At 46.5% G+C, this 21772-nt stretch overlaps 2 protein-coding genes across 21 annotated transcripts in view; one reads left to right on the top strand and one right to left on the bottom strand.

Annotated features, from left to right (window-relative positions):
• The window catches only part of RBFOX3 (RNA binding fox-1 homolog 3), a 458629-nt gene extending 453528 nt beyond the window's left edge, over nucleotides 1-5101 (top strand). For 18 of the 19 annotated variants that reach the window (XM_077328155.1, XM_077328150.1, XM_077328145.1 and 15 more), the window contains 2 exons: nucleotides 1156-1234; nucleotides 2356-5101. In XM_077328155.1, coding sequence (XP_077184270.1) covers nucleotides 1156-1234; nucleotides 2356-2400 — 124 coding nt within the window. In that variant the 3' untranslated portion in view covers nucleotides 2401-5101. The remainder of the gene's footprint in view (nucleotides 1-1155; nucleotides 1235-2355) is intronic. The other variant, XM_077328140.1, reaches the window with a different exon arrangement.
• Nucleotides 5102-7127: 2026 nt separating this feature from the next.
• ENGASE (endo-beta-N-acetylglucosaminidase) overlaps nucleotides 7128-21772 on the bottom strand; it is a 36473-nt gene continuing 21828 nt past the window's right edge. Inside the window, exons 10-14 of one of the 2 annotated variants that reach the window (XM_077328132.1) lie at nucleotides 19161-19345; nucleotides 15267-15409; nucleotides 13458-13563; nucleotides 13129-13243; nucleotides 7128-10890 (exon numbers count right to left, since the gene is read on the bottom strand). In XM_077328132.1, the coding sequence (XP_077184247.1) occupies nucleotides 10465-10890; nucleotides 13129-13243; nucleotides 13458-13563; nucleotides 15267-15409; nucleotides 19161-19345 (975 nt within the window). In that variant the 3' untranslated portion in view covers nucleotides 7128-10464. The remainder of the gene's footprint in view (nucleotides 10891-13128; nucleotides 13244-13457; nucleotides 13564-15266; nucleotides 15410-19160; nucleotides 19346-21772) is intronic. The other variant, XM_077328133.1, reaches the window with a different exon arrangement.

Genomic DNA, 21772 nt, shown 5'->3' with positions numbered 1-21772 from the left:
TTGCACAGGGGATACCTTTACCTTTTTTAGAGCACATGAAGCTCACCCCAGATTCAGCGCCTGGACCACTTCTGTTAAAGGCCCTTGCTTATTCCTGGAATTGCACAGCCAGTTCTATTTACAAACCCCCACACACCACTCCTCTGTCACAGAGCCACATAAGGAGGCAGCAACTGGAAAGTGAACTGCAGAGAATATCCCCACCCCCTCCCCACCCCCCCACACACATACCGCTGCAAATCTGTGGCTCCTGACCCATAAGTTCATTGCAGGCAGGCGTCATCAGCTCCCTTGGGAGCCATCCCCTCTCAAGACTGCTTTATAGCAGAAGAGCGATGCCAGGTGGTTGGAAATGCTACTGAGCTGGCCATGTAATTCATAGGCCTTGGGGAGCCGCTGCCAGTTACACTGAGGCTGGGTGGCTGGTGGATCAATGCTCTGACTCCACAGAAAGGCCACTCCACTATACATTTGCAATATAGCCACCGTTTATAAATTTGTAATGTTCAGGACGGGAACCCACCTTGGCTGCTTCATAAGCTGAGACAGTAGACTGAAAATATTGTAAATAAGCAAACAGGCAGTTAGCAATGAGGCCATGTGCTTGGCCCAGGTTTGGCCAGGTCATCCTCAATGTAGATCTCGAAACCCTTACAAAAATTGTCCTTTTCACAAATTGTTTTTTACGTTGAGAGCCTGAAACTCTTCTTGGGATTTCTTTATTTCACTCAGACTTCAGCCCTTTCTTCTTTCAAGTGCAAATGTACAGTCTTCCTGTTTATCTTTCTGCACAGTGACCAATTGTTGGTTACTAGTAATTATCCACCCCACCCAGCCCTCTGGAAACTTCCAGGCAAACAACAACAACAGCAACAATTAGAGGGGGGAGAGGACCTCTGTTTCCATCTTGCTCACAAAGCTTGTTTTAAAATTGCCCCGATTTTTGACAGTTTCTTTATAGTTGCAGAGAAAATTTGATGCCAGATCTTTAGCGAGTTCTGCAAAAGTTAAGAAAAGAACCCCTCAATCTCTCTCTTGTGTGTCTTGTGACTTTCTTTAAACTTATGATGCCTGACTCATAATTTTTTGGACATTTAGGGTTGGCTACTCTGCGACCCCCCAGTTTCTAACGCTGCCCCCTGTGTTCGCTCCTAGTTACGGCAGAGTTTATGCAGCTGCAGATCCTTACCATCATACCATCGGCCCTGCTGCCACCTACAGCATTGGCACCATGGTAAGATCTGCTCCTTTCTGCCTGATCTGGATGTGTGTGTGAGAGGGGGTTGTTGCCTGGGAAGCATGCCTGCTCGGGGTCAGTTCAGCTCCTCAGAGTAAAGGGGATGGTATTGGGATGCCTCTGAGAGCGCCCCACACACATTCTGCAGTTGTTCCCTCATGGTCTGGGCTCCACCAGGGGAGAAAGCTGAAGCAGTGCAGGAAGGAGAACCCACAAAGGGGAGAAGCTCGCAAACAGGGCATGACAGAGACCCGTCTACCTTCACAGCGCAGTGGGGAAAGCACTCAGAGATGCCCATTTGGAGCCGTTCAGGGTGCTTAAGCTGGCTTCGTAGAAACTGGCTGCTTTGCTCCATAGAAAATCACCTGACCATTTCTTTAGGGGGATATGATCATTTGCTCAGGAACATGTATCTCATCCCCCCTCCCGCCCCAAGGAGAAGATAATTCTTAGCTAGAGAACTGTAGTAGCTTATGTAGGCCCCTGGCCCTTCTCTTGCCCTTCCCAGTCTTGCACACTAGTTCTTGCAGTGATGCCTCCTTGCAAGCAGCTATAGCTACAGCATCAAAGAGGAGAAACATCCAAGCCATCCGGCAATCCTTTTTGCTCTTACAAATGTTCCTCAACGCCTCTCCTGGGACCATCCGCTAGCGCTCCCACTGGTGTCAGTGCCTTTCTGTTGATAAACCCAAAAAATCACATGTAGCAGTAATCCCAGAGGTTTATCAGTAAGGTTCAACTTCCATTGCTTTGGTTGGGGGACTCAGGGGAGAGGAGAAGGATTCTGGGCTGCTTTAGAGGAAACCAAGGCTTGTCCTGTCACGGTTCACAGGGAACAGGTAGAGACACCTGTTTTTGAAACCTTTTTTTCCTCTAAGAAACTATATTGGCACTTTGATTCATACATCATTATCTGGACTTCCTTTGAAACCCGGCCTGAAGCAGCTTTGCATGCTAAGAATTCAGTCTCCCCACTCCCACTCGGCCACCAACACAAAACGGGCCTCTGCCAGCCCAGGGTCCCCAGGGACCACCCTACTGGCTGAAATAACAGGGCAGGGATGGGCTGTGCCTCTCCTGTATACTGATTGGCTTTTTCTCCATCTTTGATGTTGCAGGCTAGTCTATACCGAGGAGGGTACAGCCGCTTCACTCCCTACTAGCAAGACAGACCCAGCCCCTCCTCACAATAATAACATTGACTGCTCCTTAGAAACCAAACCAAATTCAAATGGACATGGGGTGCCCTGCCCCACGCTGCTGGCCCTCAGCAGCCCAAACCACATATTGCTTTACCTCAAGCCGCCTTCCCACGCCTCACATCCCAACGGCCTCTGATGGTGTACAGCCAAGTTTTGTTTCCATTTCCAAAGCAACCAACCGAGGGTTGGGACAGGTACCTGCTTTCACCAGACAAAGCCACCAGCAAGCAGAACCTCAGAGAGAACATTCCCAGAGCCCGGTCTGCTCTCCTGTCATGCCCTGCTCTAGGAATCCCGGGTGGGACACGGTTGCACTCAAAAGAGCTCCCACCCCACCCCACCCGCTAAAGCAGGAGTGGCCACACTGGGGCTCTCCAGATGTTCGTGGATGACGATTACCCTGCCAGCATGGGGCTCATGGCAATTGTAGCCTGTGGACATCTGGAGAGTGACAACTTGGCCACTCTGCAATAAAGCACCCTGAATGTGCTGGACATGTCCGTCTTGCACGTCTCAAGAGGCAGGGAGAGGATACAGTTTGAAAGACCTCAGGATCTTATCCCTCTCAGAGAGGACCTTGCCCATTCTCCTCACTCACTCCTGAGAAGGAACACCACTGCTGCTAGCATTAAGCTAGGCCAGACGGACAGGGCTGCAGAATGCCTCTTCGCCCAGGCCCCGACCCTGTCCTCTCTTGCTCAGGTGTGCCCAGTCTCCAAAGAGCAACAGGGAGGCTTTCCCCCATCCCTTTCCATCACCCCCCCACCCTCATCCAGGAGTGGTATCTTCAGGAACGATGGGCAGTGGGGTGGGACTTTGACCACTAAGCGTGTCTTGGTGGGGCCACAGAGCATCCTGCATCCCCTGGGGTTAATGTTGCCCAGAAGTGATAGCAAGGGGAATGGGTCCCTTCTAGGGCTCCCCTCTAGGTTAGCAGCAGGATGAAGGAGCTGGCTGGGAACTGCTCCTGAGTGGGCTGAATGATCCCGGCTCCTTTGTCAGTTCTGTAGGGGAGGCGGATCATGCCCACTCCTTTTTGGAGGGCTGGCACAGGCTTTTTGTACAGCAGGGGGACTGGTGGGGAGGAGAGATAGGGGAGACCTGGTGGAGGGCCACAGGGGCTGAGTGCCAGTGCCCCACTTTCCAGCTCTGATGCTTTGGACCAGCACACACCAGAGAGCACAAAGCTCTTTCCCACCTCCTTCTACAGCCCTCTTCCCCCACCCCCCATCCCGGCCACTGCCTGCAGGTTGCTCCATGGAACGTTCTGCCTTTGTTTTCTGTTGTAGTGAAACCTTCAGCTGTTTCCTTCTGGGACCAGGAAGGGCACAAAAAAATTTTTTTAAGCAAAGCAACAAAACAATTACAAAACTAACGAACCAAGCGACTGAGTGAAAGCCCCCTTCTGTCCACACATGCGCCCCAAGCGACAGGCCACCCGGAGCGCAAGCACCGACCAACCCAACTGGATGGAGGGACGGCAGCTGTCCACATATTCTGCAAAGCCGTCCACACCGGGAGATCCGTGCCCTGCTCCCCTGCTGCAGACCACAGAGCCAGGAGGCACAGGTGCTGACACAGACCGGACTCCGCAGGCCCCGAGGCCACCATGTCTTCCTTCCAGCCCTCCTGAAGAAGAACTGCGGCTCTCCCATGCTGCAGATTATGCCACGAGTGCACCTGCAGGGCTAGCTATCCTGCTTCTTGCTTCCCAGAACCTCCTAATGCTTTTTGTGCTTTGCTGGTTCATCCATTTGTTGAGTAGGCAAGGCCTTGGGTCCCAGGGAGGGCCGGGCCAGGCCAGGCCAGGGGCGTTTGGGAGCAACTGCCCTGTTCCAGGGGGCAGGCATCTTGGGTTTCAGAGGGTTCTTTTTTTCCTTTGAAAAGATTGCACTTTGCCCTCCACCTGAGGCTCCTATCTGGTCACAACTTGGCTTATGCAACCATGAGACACCTGAAAGCATTCATGCCATGTCCCTGGACCCCAGATCGGACAGGAGGCTCCAAGTCTGGTCTCAAGGGCTTGGCCAAGAGATGCCATGTGCCCTTTCATGGTGCCTGGGGCAAGCACATGCTTAAGGTCTGCATGGTCAAGCCGGTGGGAAGAGCCAGGGCCCCATGGTGGCAGCAGGAAGTGAGGCAGGCTAGGGCACTAGGAGGAGGAGCTATTTGCTGCACATACTAAGCAAATGTCCGCTAGCCCAAATCCCCACTTGCTGGTGCCACTAGCGCTCCACTCATCAGTGTCCTTCCTGCCGTGAGCTTCAGTGGGAGGAGTGCATGCCCAGTGGTCCATTCCCCCTCCCTACCCCAGAGCCAGATGGACTCAGGGCCTCCCCCTGCCCCTGACCCCACCTCGGCTTATTCATTTCATCAGACTTCACTTTCTATTCAGCATTAAAGCTCCTGACACGCCAGCAGCCGGATAATCCTCCTTTTCTACTCCCGTTGTATAGAGCCCCCTCCTGTCCCGTTCTCCTCCCCCCCCCCATCCTTGTATAAATCTCCTCCCATTTGCTGTGCGGGCTCCCCTCCCCCGGGAGTATCAGCCACCCGCCCCATTCTGTATGCTTCTAAGGTGTGACCATTCAAATAAACAGTATTATTGTTAATTATTATTTATTGATTATCAAGATTATTAATAAAGGTTTCTTTCTTCAACCAGGATGGCTCAAGATTGTGATTCAGGTGCTATGGAAGATAAAGGTTACAGATGGGGAGTAATTTGGGAATATGATCCCCAAGTATATGATTTCAAACCATGTTTCTGCAAGCAAGCAGAACTGGAAACATGGGGCTGTGGGAACAATTTTGGGCTGAAGATGGTGATAGGAACTTAGGATGAATACACACTGCGTACACACACCCGTGCACCATTGAAGTCGAAGTCGAAGGTAAACAGTTCATGATTAAAGCCATGTGCCAGGCCTGGCATTTTTCAAAATGTCAATTTGTTGATCTTGCTGCAATCGTGCCCACCACAGCAGCAATGGGACTGTAAATGTTGACATATCAATTTCCGTAGCTTCAAGCTATTGCCATGTGTAGGGACAGGGCCCAGGCAGCAAGGGAGCCAAGCTCCCTGTGCAGGCCGTGTCTGGCCAAACGCCCTGCTGCTAATTGTCTGCATGCCAGACTGCAAAGGAATAATTGCCGTTATCAGTTCTATTGCCAGCTCTGCATCACTAGGTCGAGGGGAGGGGTACAGGAGAGACGGGGTGATTGTAGACATGATGCAACAAGTAAGGCTGCAGGATCGCCTCCACTCACCCAGAGGCAAGAGATCTTGAAAAAAGAATTTGCAAATGGCAGGCTCCAGCTCTAGACTAGCTGTCATGCCAGGTCCCTTCCTTGCCTGTCTCCTCATCAGGTTTGCTGTGCAACAACATTCTCTGCACACTGGGTTTTACTTCAGAACATACTCATTTGCTCTGCAAGACAGGGAGGACTCGATGTGAACTGTTTGTCAAAGTTCAGAATCTTTATTTTTTTGTAAAAGCCTGAAGCATTCTCCTAGCCCAGAATGCAAGTATTGATTTCCTTTAAGCATTTATGAGCCGTCTTTCATCCTTATGAAGCTCAAGGTGGCTTACATAAATAAAATACATAAAAAACACAAAACCAAAAATTTTAAATCACTGTTACTAACCACAACCAAATGCGGTCCTAAATAAAACCAACTGTTCCTAAAGAGCAGAGGTGATGGAGCCAGGCACACTTCCCTGGGGAGGTCATTCCATACTCATAGGGCTGCCACTGAAAAGGCCGTCTCTTCTATACTCAATGAATAAGCTGTGACCGATGAGTTAGTCACCCTGTGATCTTAATTCCCCAGCAGGAACATATCAGAGAAGACAGTCCTTCAGGCAACCCAGGCCCAAGCCACCTAGGGCTTCGAAGAGCAAAGTAGGCTTAGGAAGAGCTTTAGAACAATAACCCAATGGGAAGAGAGGAGAGGTAGTAAGGGCAGAAGAAAGGCCAAGGTTCCGGAAGACGGAAATGCATGAGGGAAACTAAAATAGTCACAGCAGTTTTATACGACTTGCTTAGGAGATGAGAAGGCTAAAGTGGCCCTGGCTTTTCACGTCCGTGGGGAGGTGTTTCACCTGCTTTCCAAGATACCATGAGAATCTCTATAAATGTGATCAACAAAAAGAGCTATCCAATGGTACCCAATGGGCCATTCCCATTAAAAACCGTCATAATAGACAGGCTTCTCTTGACACTGACTGCTCAGGACAGAATTACTGACAGAACTGAGCCCGATTCTGGACCAGGCTGCCTTCATTCTCCTCAGTTCAGGCCAGGAAAGGCTGAAGGCCCTGCAGGAGTCAGACAATAATCTGCTGCCACTCAGTGGTCCTTATTGGGAACTGCACTGCCATTCTCTTCCTGGTTGCATTTCCAAACTTTATGTTCTATCTCAGACCATTTCCGGCTCAGATTTCCATTTGCATGGGGTTGAGAGTTTTGTTGTCCATATTTTATCATTTAAATTTTCTGGGGAAGACCCTAGTTACCCCCTCAGTTGCCCTGCAGCAAGGGAATCCTCAGAAATCCCAGTTCTCACTTTTTGGACCAGGAGCAAATGGAGTATGGAATATGAATCAGGGTAGTCTTAACCAAAGGACAAGTACTTGTGACTGTGAATATGCTGGCTGAATCTGCCAAAGGAAGTAAAGTCCAGAGAATTTTCATTATGAATTTATTAGAAGCTGCAGAGAAAGACAGTAGCAAAATGACAAAAAAATTCAACATGGGTGTAACTTGTAGAGTTGCATTAGTTTATGATAGGAGTGCTGCTTTTAATAGGCTGTGACTCAGAATTTCGATCCTAATTGGAGTGCTGGATTAGGGTGATCATGGGTCAGTTGCTCCTCTAGCCTAGCCTACCTTGTTGTGAGGAAAATATGGGGGAAGGGAGAACCATATGCCACCCTGCACTCCGTGGAGCAGAACAAATGGATAGTAACAACAGATACTTTTAAAAAAAATAAAGATTAAGCTCTGCTTAAGAGCTTTCATTTCTGGAAAGTTTACATCCCAGAAATCTTAGAACAATACAATCATCGAGTTGAGAAGGGTCCAATCTCCTTCAGAATGTAGGCAATTCACAACTACCTGCCCACTCACCATGACCCCAACTCCATGCCCAGATGATGCCCCCCCTCAAAAACCCAGAATCCCTAGCCAATCTGGCCTGGAGGAAATTTGCCTCCTGACCCCAAAATGGTGACTGGCATTTCCCTGGGCATGCAAGAAAGGGCCACAAGAGCCAAGCACCAACACAATCACTTCTGCCCACCTACTCTCAATCTGCCTAAGTTCACAGAATCAGCATTTCTGTAAGGTGGCTCTCTAGCCTCTGCTTAAGAACTTCTAAAGAAGGAGAACCCTCCCAACATCTCTTGTGGGCTCTTAAAATGCTACTGGACTTGAATCTGGCTCTTCTATGCTGCAGGCCAACACAGCTACCTTCCTGAAACTAACTATGGGTGCCCACAGTTCCCTCCGGTGAGCATGAATGGACACAGGAGGAGAAAACAGAACTTGCTGTCAAGACTTTATACATTTTTTTTGACATCTTAGGAGTAAAAAACTATCGATTCCACCTCCAGAGCTCCAAAGAGCTCCAGCCTTCCTATGAATCTGTGTACGAACATGGAGATAATAAAAAGTCCTACGCTAGTAGCTTTCCTTGTATTCCTTAGCAAATGATCAATGCTGCATTGTCTCTGGGTAGAAGAATTCTGGAAGGAGCACGGCTAGTCCAAGCAACCTGTATCAGTTAGCATTCTATGCATTGTAAGGTCTTATCAGGATGCTGTGGCTTTCAAGAAATCTGTTCTATGTAATTTTGTATCCTGACTAGAATAGTTACCCCACACCATGACCCTTTCCACACTGGGGAAAGACAGCATGATATTCCTCTCAATGCTCTGCAGAATTACCAGCATTCCACACAAAAATATTGCAATTCAGGTGCAGTGCCAAATGCGCTCCCTGTTTGCTGGGCATTTTGGAGATGCTGCTAAAACTGCTTTCGCCCCTGTCCCCTGCGAAGGACTTCACGGTAACCTAAAAGTGGAAGCTCAAGAGAGTTGTGTTGGCTTCCTCTACTGTTTCCCACCTCAGGTGATGTTTGAGATGCGACCAATGCTGTGTCTCTGCCCACCCTCCCCTCCAAATTGAGCTTGACTGTGTGACAACACTAATTGCTAATTGGCAGTCTCCTGCATCCCACCTGCTTGATGCTGGGCAAACCCCTTCACCCAGCCACTTCCCTCTTCCCTTCCTGGTTGCACTCAGTTCCCAAATATAGCAGCTGTTTTGTTTTAACCAAAGTGCATTGCAATGGAGCTCCCCCTCTCTTCCCTTCTGCACTTGCTCTCCAAGCAGAATGGCTCCCTTGGTCAAAAGTAATCTAAGAGGAAAGCCCCATCAGCTAGCTTTTGTAGGGAGAGGGAACCCCACCACCATGCAAAGCAGAAGACTCCTGTTCAGATCTGCAAGTCCCTTCCAGTCCCAGGCAGCTCCTATTTATTTATTTGATTTGTTGATCACCACTTCTGGGCCAAGCCAGCTTGTGGTGGCTTCAATAAACTGCCAATAATAAAACATCAATAAAATGCAGAACCCCATTTTATTCCCTTGCAATACACCAGTCCAGCATGGGCCAAAGCAGTCCTTCCCCTACACACACTGCCTACTGGCCTTGGGGGGTGGGGGTGCCTCCTGCCCTAGGTATTCAGGGTATCTTGAGGAGAGACCCAAGATCTTTCACAGCCTGCCCTCAACCAAATGCCTGGTGGAAGAGCTCCTCAGCTCTTCCAGGAGCTCATCCCACCAGGTCAGGGTCTAGACCAAAAAGGCGCTGGCCCTAGTTGAGGCCAGCAAATCTTCCGTGGCCCAAGAGCCACCAGCAGATTCAAACCCACAAAGTGAAGGGCCCTATTTGGGTGGCGGGGGTGGGTGGGTGGGGAGAAATCCATTAGAAGGGGTTGGGAAATATTCCCCCGTCCCTTACAGAGTGGCAGCTAGCCCCAAAAGGGCTACAGTGTGGGATCATTGTAATGTGATAACCAAGGCTTTAAAAAGAAATACACACACTATATGGGAGGAAGGGAGAGGCAACTGAGGGCACAGAATGCTTGCTTGAAGGAGCGCACTTAAAAGAAATCTGCAAGCAAGTACCATTTTTCCCAAGCCATCTGTTAATTGGCATTGCTCCTGAGGTGCCTTGGGGGGGGGGGGAGCTGTGCAGCAAAGGGAAGAGGGGAGTGCTTGAGCACCTTTCCCATGGGAGGGGGAAGAAAGGAATGACGGAGGATTTTTTAATGTCTGGTTGGGTTTTTGTGCCTGCTAATGCATCCCACTTGTTATGGGTGAAAAAGGAGGAGCATGTTCCTTTTTAAAATCACGTTAGTACGCGGTTGTTATTAGGCATACTCAGGTTTTAAAAAATGGAAGAAAGCAGGACCACTGCCCAGCCTTCTGAGAAAACCATGGAAGGCAGGACCAGCCACCCCCACCTCCAAAGTAAATGTGAAAGGCATAATGCGAAATCAATTCTCGCTATTGCTGTTCAGAGACAACATATGCGGAAAGCAAGCCGCAAATTCAACATCAAATTACAGAGACCGATACAAAGGAAACCCAGACAAAAAAGACAACTGCGGAAAGAGTCCAATAGAGTTTTGCAGAGATAACCGATGTTGTAACATACGTTAAAAATGGATGGGCATTTTCCTGAGGAACCCACACTGCTGAACAAGGAAACAGTACTTTTTGCTCTGTTTTTGATCAAAATGTGTGTAGTTTTGCATGCTGACTCCTAAGTACACTCTTTGCAAGGATTTATTTTCCATCAAAATATCACTGGAATCAAAAGGTATCTTTGGTATCAGTGCAAAAATAGTTGCATTTCTGAAGCCTGAGAACAGGAATAATAGTGCTTGTGCATTTAATAGAACAGCTCTGCGATCTGATCCACCAGACGCGGAAATAAAAAAGGGCTACATTCATTTACCGGATATCAGTACTGCCCCCAGTGCTAGGTAGCTTTGGGTTGGAGTAGACCAATAACAGTTTCCCCCACAGGGCAGCAGCTACCTGGACCCCATTCTGGGGCACTGGCTCCACAAGGAACTCCAAGCGACAGGAAGCCCCAGACTGTGCATTAGGCACCCTCAGCTCAGCCACACGGTAGAGGGGAGCATGAGCCTCCCCGATCAGAAGAGGAGACTCAGAATCACTGACACATGACCCATGTCGGTAGTGCACACGAAAGCACTTGGCCTCGCTCAGAGGATAAGTCCACTGCAACGTAAGACTGACAGAGAGCTCCTCCTGGGAAGGGTGATGCCACTGGATGTGGGCAACTTCAATAGGGTAGATTGGACTGGCAGCAGCAGTGAAGAGCGGCGAAGACAGGTGGGCAGCATCCATCACCTAGGGAAATTCAGGCACCAGGTTACTGCTGGGACAGCACAACAAGAGGAAAGCGCCTATTGAAGGCAAGAAGCAAAATTACATGAAGTCCGCACAAAGGAGCCCTGGTTATTAAAATGTAGGACAGAAAGATGTCCCTGGACAGTGAACCAAGCATAGGGGGAGAGAAATGAATCTAGAGCAGGTCTCATCCTGGCCCGAACTGCAGCCAAGTCAGCCTTTCTAGGACTGTAACAAAAATAGCACCTTTAAAACCAACAAGGATTTATTCAAGGCGTGAGCTTTCGAGTGCAAGAGTGCTACTTCAGACCAACACGGCTACCCACTTGAATCTTTCTAAGGCTATGTGATTTGAACTGAGAAGTACTTGCAGGATCAGGGGTTAGTTGGGAAAGCCAATGTAATCTCTGTATTACACTCTCCCCTTTTGAGTTCAAGGAAATTGCATCACAGGGGAAAAAAGGAGGGGAAAAATGGGAGTTGGTTCTTATATGCTGCTTTTTTTTACCAGGAGTCTCAAAGTGGCTTACAATCACCTTCCCCCTCCTCTTTCCACAACAGACACCCTGTGAATATCAGTGCCCTAAGAGGACTGCTCTATGAGAACAGCTCTATCAGGACTGTGACTAGCCTAAGAAGAAAAAGAAGAGTTGGTTCTTATATGCTGTTTTTCTCTCCTAGGAGTCTCAATGCGTCTTACAATCGCCTTCCCTTTCCTCTCCCCAAAACAGACACCCTGTGAATATCAGTGCCTTGATATTACTACTCAGTCAGAACTGCTTTATCAGTGCTGTGGTGAGCCCAAGGTCACCCAACTGGCTGCATGTGGGGGAGTGGGGAATCAAACCCGGCTCACCAGATTAGAAGTCCCAGATGCTCCTAACACCGACTACACTAAGGTCTTGTTACGATTAGGATCTTCAAGAACACGTGGCAAGGTCTGGCAATTACTAGGCAAAAAAAGTTTCCCAACTCTGGCTGTTGGGAAACTTTCAAGTGCCAACTGTAGCCATGAGGTGAACTATACATTTCCTCACTCATTTACATTAGTTTGCCCATGCTTCCCACAGCCATTCAACAGCTGCTGGGAACTGCTTCTTTAAAAAGAGAGAGAGTAAGAAAGAGACAGAAAACCCAGGTGAATGGCAAAGAAACTTATAGTTTGCCTCTATGCCTTTCACAGCTGCTTGACATGAAGAAACTAACAGGAGATGATCATTTTTATCTCCAGGGTGTGAAAAATCTCTGCTGATTTCTACACACAGGGCTGTTAAAGCACAAGGCTATTCCAGGCATGTTTCTTCTGATCAGCTGGCATCAGAGCACTGTGTCCATTGTGGCTGGTGAGGGAACAAGAATCTTGCCAGGTCTTTAATCCCAAAAGCGTGAGTGCAAGACTCTAGTCTCCTTATTACTCACCCACAGCCTTCCAACAAGGCTGAAGAGTGACAACTGGCTTAGTTTCCAGTAAGACTGTCTATGGCAGGGGTGGCCAGATGTTCATAGACTGCACTGACCATGAGCCAGGGGCTCCTGGTCACTGTAGTCCACGTATATCTAAAGAACCACAGTTTGGCCACTCCTGACCTGTAGTAAGTATCTCCTTGCCTTGGTGAGAATGATGTTTCCTTTAGTGATTTAGTAGAGTTAAGAATTTAACCTAAGGCAACTCTTAGGCCTTAACTTCTCCTCTTGTTATAAAAACAGAAAATGTTATCTGAAAAGAGAACTTCTAAGGCAACAATTCCTTTAAGGATTATTTCAGGCCAATGCAATGCAATGTAGTGGTGACAGCTGCAGATTAACCATACTGCGAGGGACAAAGAGCACGAATCCATCTCATGGCTGCCAGCATCGCTTTAAAAGTATCTCTCTTAAAAGGTATTGGCGGCCCTCAGTTGTAGTTTGGCCCTAAGGTTCAAACCCCCCATCTATCATGCCCTTGGGCCAGACACTCTTTCCCAGACTAACCAAGGTTAGTGGGAAGACAGAATGGAAGGGAGCGTGCTTTAAAAACCACTGAAAGTGCCCACTGGGAAGGAAAGCAGAGCATAAATAAATAAAAATCCAAAAGTTCACGTGTGTTTCTAGGCCCAGCTCATACCAAGAGACTGATAACAGGGCTGTGAAGAATCCTCCTGCCTGTCCCAGGGCTGCTAAAAAGGAGACTCCCCCTGCCCGCCCGCATTCCCACAACCAGTTCAGATTGTTCACCCAAACTCCCCTCTGCTCCCTCACCCAGATCTCTCCCAGGCGGTAGGTGAAGGGCACTTCATCCTGGCCACTGTGCTGGCGGGAGACAGCAACCGAGAGTTCACTCAGGACACAGTTCTGGAGCTCCAGCTCATAGCATCTGGGAATAAGAGGAAGCTGAGCGTCAGGGTGTGGCCAGCTGCAAAAGTGCCAAGAAGTCCTTACTACGGTGCTCGCAGCCCTCTTCTTAGGAAACCCAAAAGCCATCCTCACAAGGGCCAGTGTTTAGGCTACTGAGGTCAGGTAAGAAACAAGCGGTTTGCACAAGAAGGTTCTTGCAGAATGATGCTGTCCGCTATTCACCATCCACTCACCGGCCCTGCCAGCCAGGATCCCCATGTTGTCCACACCCTTTTAGTAACTGGGCCAGGTGGAAAGGAGGCGTGGGGAGAAGTGAGGGCTTATGCCGAGTAGCTTCTACTGGAGGAAAGAGAACAATCAGAGAGAGGCAGCAGACATAGCAGGCAAGAGATTGGGGCAGGAGGAACCCAAGTCTCTAGAGCAGCCTGTTTTAACCATAAAAGAGACCCTGAAAAAAACCCTGTTCATCTACTCCCTTTTAATATTTATTTATTTATAATTTCATTTCTATACCACCATTCTCAGAGATTCTGGCTCATGGCAGTTTGCAACATCTTTAAACCGCTCGGGGAGCAGTATCCTATTTGGTTAAGGCTGTTATGGGCGCAGAGTGGGTGGGGCCGGTCCGATTGGGCCCTCACCTGGACAGGCCAGAGCGCCTCCCGCCCCCCCCCCCAGGAAGCATTGTGAGGCGCCACAATCACTTTGCTCTTGGCCACTCGCAGAGAAGGATATCAGGTTACTGCTGTGCATGTCCCTTCTAACACAAGTGGGGCCTACAGGCCTGGGCCCAGGGAATGGCTTCCTCAGGGCTGCGGGGCGCACCTGCCGCCTCGCAGAGGTGGTGGGTGTGCTCCACGGGCCCTGGGGAAGCCGCGGCCTCACCTGGGGGGGGGGGGCGGGGATGGCTTCTCCAGCCAGGTGCAGCATCGGTGGGGGGAGGGGGCCAGGGATGGCTTTCCCGTGGCCGCTGAGCACACCCACAGCCTCCCTGGGGCGCCGGGGGGGGGGGGGGGGGCTTTCAAGGCCCGTTATTACAAATGGGCTTTGAAGCTAGTATATAATAAAACAGTAAAACCACAATTCATAAAAACACCAAACCCAATAAAACATCCTAATATTACACAAATTCCCAAGGAAGTGCTCCTGGTAACATTCTAGTGTTTTCTGTGGTTTTTAAATTTTCTTTTTCCAAATTTAACTTATAGGCATGTAATAAATAAATAAATAAACAAACAAACAAACAACCAAATACATAAATAAATAATATAGAGCTTCAAACACCTCCGTGACTCCTATGGGCAGTTGGCAGAACTCCTGAAGTTTGTCAGGGCAATCTTCCCTTACAATTTTCTTCCCTCCCTCATCTTTCCCAGCTTAACTACTTATCCCTCCCTAATGACTGACTCTCACTTTCATGCGTCAATTGTAAATAAGCAATGTTAGTATGTGTGTGTATGAGAAGGGGGTTAAATACTGCTTTTACTTTGTAGCCAGTTCAAATCATTGATCGTTTATTTAGAAAATATCTTATCACTGTTTATTATTATAATCATATAAAAAGGCAATAATGTCTGACTTAAAAATAAACAAACAGTGATTTTGGCTGGCTAGGAAGTAGGGAGAAAAAACCCTTTCATCTCCCCACCTCCTCAAATGAACCAATAAATTAGTTGTGGGGCTATATTTAAATGGAGAACCTAGTGTTATATCAAGAAGTATGTTGAATCCCCCCTTCAGCTTCAGTTGCAGTTGAATCCATATAACACAGTGGTAGTCAAACTGCGGCCCTCCAGATGTCCATGGACTACAGTTCCCATGAATCCCTGCCAGCATTCACTGGCAGGGGCTCATGGGAACTGTAGTCCATGGACATCTGGAGGGCCGCAGTTTGACTACCCCTGCAACAGATCCTTCAGAAATACGCAAAGACCATTGTTTGGACAGCATCCTGGGAGCCACCTAAGCAAGTAGCCTGAAGCTATGGATTTCTAGGCTATGAGAAAGAAGACGTCCAAAGAAAGAAAATGAGAAGTCCTTACCTGGCTGAGAAAACACATAACACCAGCGTGACTCCTTTGTTGTCAACTCTGGGGCAATTGTCACTACTTGAGACGGGTCTTCATGTTTATAAATTAAGACAAGATATAATCGACGAGGTGCTGGCATCTGAAAGGAAAACAGCCTAGCGATACCCCCCCCCCAATCCCCAGACAGACAAGGAGAGACACAGAGAGAGGACACAGTCACTGCCAGTTATAGGCATAAGGATTCCAAAAGCAGTGAGCTAGAACTCCCAGCTACAAGTGGCTTGGCCAGACCAGTACAAATGGAATGTCTGGACCCAGCAAGGGCTAGCCCAAAGGATCTCAGACCCTCCCAGGGGCCTCCTGGCCCCATCACAGGCCTACTGACATTACAAGTATGTAACAGTATACCTGAGACTTCCAGATTAGTGATATAGATCCAGCTACCCTCCACTCATAACAACCATGTCCATGAAAGCATCTACCCCCTGAATTTCTTTCTCTGTCGTTGATTTTTACACCCACACGTAGTATTTCCTCCCCATGCTGTCCCTTGCATGAAGAATACTACTACAAGGACCAATTCAGTTATTCATTCTCCACCCCTTTGCTCAAATCCACATCTAGATTCTTGCAGAATGAAACTAAGTCACTAGCTTCATACCGCTTTTTACAAGTCAAGGGCACAGGCAAAGAACAGGTTCATTAATAACCAGAAGAATTAATTTAGTCCAGCTACAGCTGACCCAGGATGAAGTTTTGACCAATATATTTGGAGAGAGAAAAAAGAATGTGAGGAGAGCCTGAAGTAAAGTGCAGAGCATCTGAGTCTTCATCTAGCTCAACAAAAATTGAAGGCATTTCCGCACATTGGAAAAAATAGTGTTATGCCAGCGTAATGGTGTAGTGCTAAATATTATCGCACCTCCAGCCATTCCTCACCTTCTCGCTGACTCACTTCCGTCTGCTGCCTTTTCGCCCTTCTTACACTCCACATTGCCTGCTGGAAATGGCGGAAGAGAGCAATGCGCTTTACACGCAACTCTCTTCTGCCTGTCAATCAATCTTGTCAACCAATTCCCTTTCTCAATGTTTTAAAGGGCCCACGGTACCTGCTATTTATTTAATTAAATACTTCTCCGTAGAAACGCCTATGCATAGAATCATAGATGCATAGTGCTTTTTGAATGCCACCCCTTATGGAATCACAAGTCTTGATACTTAAAAAAAAATCTCATTCCTGAATTGGGGAGGGGGGACTTTAGAGAGGCATGCTTTGTGTGACAACTTTGGGGGAAAATAATTTTTTGCTTTGCCTGCATGCTTGTATGCCTATTTGTTGCTCCAAGCAGTTCACTTTAAAAAAAACCCATCCCCGGGAGAAGGGAGGCGGTGTGAGGGCAGGACATTGGAGGCAGAGATAGCGCTTCTTTGCCTCCACATATTTCTTTTGCTGGTGGCCTGCTGGTTGCTCTCCTCTAGCTTGTGTTTTTTATGTTGGGGAATCCACTTTATGTGATTCCCCAACTAGCACTTTAAAATGGAGGATGTAGCCAGGCGTTTGCTGCCTGGACACTGGATGTTGGCGACGTCATATGGAGCAGCCAGAATATAACGATTACCTAAGGTAAGCATTTCACTATATTTTATGAGTATGGAAAGGCCCTGAGTCCAAGACCAATATGCTTGTGGGTCCGTAAGGTACTATTGGACTCAATTTTTGTTGTGCTACTTCAAACCAACATGGCTACCCAGTTGAATTCATCTAGATCAGGCTTTCTCAACCAGGATTTTGTGGAACTCTGGGGTTTTGCAATGGCCCCAGGAGGATTTTGCCAATTAGGTGGGAATTAATTAGTTGTTAATATGTTTTTTATTTTAAATATTTATCCATGATATGACCATATATGAGCACTGTCACCCACCCCTCCCAAAATGGCCAAAGATGGGCCTGGAGGTGGTGGGAAGGGGAGGGGCCCTGGTCATACAAATCCTCGCTGGCCAAGACTTGGCATACATGGTAGCAAATGGAGTCCAGAGAGGTAAGTACTCTCATTTTAACGTAACTGTGTGTTTGGGGGGGGGGAGTAGCATATCCCAGTTCCTGCCGACTCCCACAGCAAGTTCCCTTTGATGACGAATAGCAAACTGGTAGAAAACCCAGAGTGCAGGTATGCTTCTGTTCGCAAATTATCTGAAAATATTTCTGTGCTGTCACTTCCTATATTGTGAGAATGGCCTGGTGATGTCGCAACCAGTGGGAGTGTCTGGGTACTTCTGCTAACATGACTTCCTAGCGTGTAGCAGGAAGGTGTGGCCTGCTGACATCACTTCCTGGGGTTCTCGAAGCCTGAAGAATGTTGCAGGGAGTTTTCAATGGTATAAAGGTTGAGAAAGGCTAATCTAGATGCTTAACAGAATTGAAACAGTTCAGTGCAATCTCTTATATCCAGCACAGTGATATTTTGAGCTCTTGGTTCAGTGGCTTGATTTCAGCTGAACCAAGAGTGCACACACATACACAAGAGAGAAAGAGTGAGTTTTACTCACTAGTAGTTTGTTTTCGGTACAGACTCAAATATTTAAAGACAAAACTGGTGTAACCTCAAAAAAAAGGTGACGAGGTAAAAATCAGTAGTGTCTTGCAGTCTTCTAGAGCTTTACTGCCTGCCTTTAATGATGGCTAATCAGAAGTAAACGAGTTCAATGTGCCCACTATACTACAACAACTCTATAATCCATCCATAGTACTGGCATCAGCAAGGTTTGTTATGCCATGTAAAGATATGTATTGGATTATCTGCTAAGTGCATAGGCAGCTTCTGCATCAGGCTTTCGTGAAACCCTTTGTTTTCTTGACAGCCCTGGAAACGTTTCCCGAATGGGTGGGGGTTATTTAATTTTTAATATATTTTTTAAATTTGTTAAACATTTATTTGTTGATATCACCATACATGGTCATGTCGACCCCGCCCACCCGCTCCCCACATGGCCAGTGATAGGTCTGGAGGGAGTGGGGAGGGGAGGGGCCCAGGTGGGCACACAGCCATATTGTGCATGATTGCGCCACTTCTGGGGTTTCTCAAAGCCTGAAGAATATTTCAGGGGGTTTTAAATGGTAAAAAAGTTGAGAAAGGCTGTTCTAGAGTGGGATGAGAAGACAAAAAAAAGATCACCTTTATAAAAAGACACAAAAACTGCAGAGTGTATGCAAAACAGCAAAAGAAAAAAAAATCCAAAGTATTTGGCTACAGTTGCCAGCTGCCAGGAGGGAAAATGTCCTGTCATTTCAGAAGATGTTTAATAGGATGGTTTCTAGCAAGTGATGCCATGAAAAGCTTCAGCTACCTGTCCCCACAAATTAAGCCTTCATTAAAGGGACAGAACATTTTTCTCCTGGACTGCTGCCACCCCCTTGGCTAGCATAACCATGAAGAAAAGCAGAATTTGATTATGTTTCATTAGAACAAACTGATGGGATGCATGTTTCTTTTTTTTAAGTAGATTAGTGGAGTAAAGAGCAAGGAAACTTGGCGCAGTGAATATTTACTGTCTGTACAACTACTAAGCAACAATAGCCAGAGGAAGTTAGAGAACCTTCTCTTAGAGAAAGAGGGATGTGGCTGACCAGACCTCATTTCAGCTGAGAAAACTCAGAAAAATACACAGGCTCAACTGAATAACCATTCAAACCCTAACCCTGTTTGAATGGGCCTGCCCAGTGGTGAACAGCCACCATGTGTGTTGCAAATGCAAACACAAGCACTGTCTTCACAGGTCACACCTGGTGCCCTACATGCTCCCCTCTCCTTCTCCTGCTATGAGTCAGTGTTTGTGAGGTGCAACTTCCGACTCTGCACAGTGTCACCTCCCAGCTCTTCTGGACAGCCAGCCTCAGCTGGGACTCACCTTGCTGTGATGTGATTAGCATTGGGTGGGATAGCCCCCTCCAGCAGAAGGGAACTACCCCCACACCAGGCGTCCTGCAAGCAGCAGCGGGTCCGCAACCAGCTGCCAGTGGGGAGCTGGTGACTGGTGTACAGGGGCTGGACCTCTTGAGCACTCATGTTGTACCACGGTTTGGTCCCGTTCACCTGATTTTTAAAAAGAATATATCATTTACACATTGTCAGTCAGTCAGTCAGAGTACCTTTATTGGCATAAAAATGGCAAAGCATAAAACTAAAATTTTGAAACAGTTTCAGTTACAGATTCCATCATGGAAAGATTTTAATTTAAAATTGCCAGCAAGGACTTTTCAATTATTGCTGAGTCCCTCACACTTAGTATACTTTTAATCCAATGTTTCTCGTCAACACAGAAAGATCTCAGTTTCTTCGAATAATTAAAGTGGGATGATATAGAGCAAACTTAGGACGTTCCAAGAGTATGTGATATAACATATCAGGGACATTACACCCATGCAAAAAGTATCTCTTCTGATCTTCAAAAATCCACCTTATGTTTGAGGGAAAGATGTTTAGACGAGTTAACAGAAATGCTCTTTTTAATGGCTGTGCCAACAAAATTTGGAAATTCAAGGACATGGTTTTGTATATTAAAGGAATATCTCAGAAATGGGGAGAACATATGCTGTTATAAGAAGAACCTAAAAACTGAACATCCTGATTTGCTAATCTCTGTGAGATTGATTTTAGTATAATTCCTTCTTGTGCACTAGGATTTGAGATATCCAGACCCATTATTTGAAGTTTCTGTGACATTTTACTTAACCAGTTAAGAGAGTAAGGATCACTCAAAAGATTAATCAGCAGAGTACCTAGTTTAGCATGGAAACAAATTTTTAACCAGTATTTGAAGGACTGAAGCCAAGCCCCAGCTTCTAAACTGTGTTGGCCAAGTTCTGTGACAAGTGAATGATTCGCCACGGAGTTTGGGACTCCTAATAGGTTTCTGAAAAAAGAAGGCTGGCTGTTTTCTTGTATGTTGTTAAATGCTTCCATCCATACTTGAATTCCATAAAGAATCTGAGAAATTATTTTAGCGCTATACCATTTATTTTCCAGAGAAACTTGTAACGGGTCTTTGCAAAAACCATGATCTTAGTTTTTTCAAAAAATAAATTTAGTTGATTGTCTCTACAGTAAACTGTAAATGATTGAAGATAGCGAATTAGGCCTATTCGCATTCTAGATAAGATTACAGTGTCATCCACATATAAAAGAACTGAGAATTGAGAGTCAAATAAAGATGATGATGAAAACAACATGGAAAAGTAATCCATATATTTGGAAGCTGGAATGGGGCTTACAGTTTTACTGGAGTTGTTTCTTAAGGCATTAATCACAGTTCTCCAAAACATCCAGTTCAGACAAATTTAGCGCTTTATTTAATGTTTCCCAATTTTTTGTTGTAAAACTGGAATTTTTTTTCTTTAGTCAGCTAAAAAAATAGTCAGCTTTAACTTTGAGATAGTGGGTTTGGTCATCGAGAGACCTTGATTTATGGAAGAACATAAAATAATGTCTTAATAACTTCTTTTCTAACAAGCATTCTTTATCAAACCAAGTAGGGGTTGAGATGTTCTTGCTAGGAGGTTTAGCTAGGTGGTAGAGAAGCCCAATTAGTGACTCATAAGACTGCAAAGTAGAGTTAATGGAGTCTGCTGTAATAAGCTTATACCTCAATTCTTACATTTTATGGGGAGGGGGGGTTATCACTTGCTCAATCAGTGGGACTAAAACAGGTGCCCAAGTTAATTTTTAAAAAGTCTGGGGGTAATCTAGAATTATGGGATCTAGCTCTGGAAAGCACTCCATCAAGTCTATCTTGACAGAAAGAATTAGTGGTATGTGGTCACTTTCTGTTCAACTGCCAACTACAAAGTTGCTAATCTGACTGACAAGGGACAGGAAGTCAAACAAAATTGATGACACCACTGTCTCTAACCGAGAGGTGAATATATTCATTTGAATATGGAAACCTTTTAGAGTAATTTAGGATTCTTAAATTCATCTCAGGGCACATTTTGATATAATTTGTGTTCACCATGTTGAATTTCATATTGATTCCATGAGTAAGGCACCTATTATCAATAACTAATGGATTTATATCTAATAAGAACGGCTCCTAGCCTGGCACTGAAATCCCCAGTCAGGGCTATTTCAGCACGTGGATGATCACTTTTGAGGGTTGAAATATAATGTGTCACCTCTTCCCAGTTTAAATATCCTTTAATAGTGTCCAAATTTGGGGGAATATAAACTAGAATAATACTTGGGTTGGCATGGATTAAGAGTACTTGAGCATATGGGGAGGGGGGCATCCCTTATATATGATATAATTTCTTTAAGATTCATTTCCCCTCAGATGGAAAGGCCCATTCAGTTTCTACCTCTTACTCGTGACATCACGGCCAGAGTGCAAAAATTGCAATATACTTGTAAATGGCCTTTACCAAGAGCCCAAGTTTCCTCAAAGAAAATTATATCATAGTTTTGGAGGAACTAACAAAAGTCAGTATCTCCCCTCTTATTATGCCATCCCACAATATTCCATGG

Source organism: Paroedura picta, chromosome 3 (genome assembly GCF_049243985.1).
Source record: "Paroedura picta isolate Pp20150507F chromosome 3, Ppicta_v3.0, whole genome shotgun sequence".
NCBI lineage: Eukaryota > Metazoa > Chordata > Lepidosauria > Squamata > Gekkonidae > Paroedura > Paroedura picta.
This window is presented reverse-complemented; position numbering and strand designations above follow the sequence as displayed.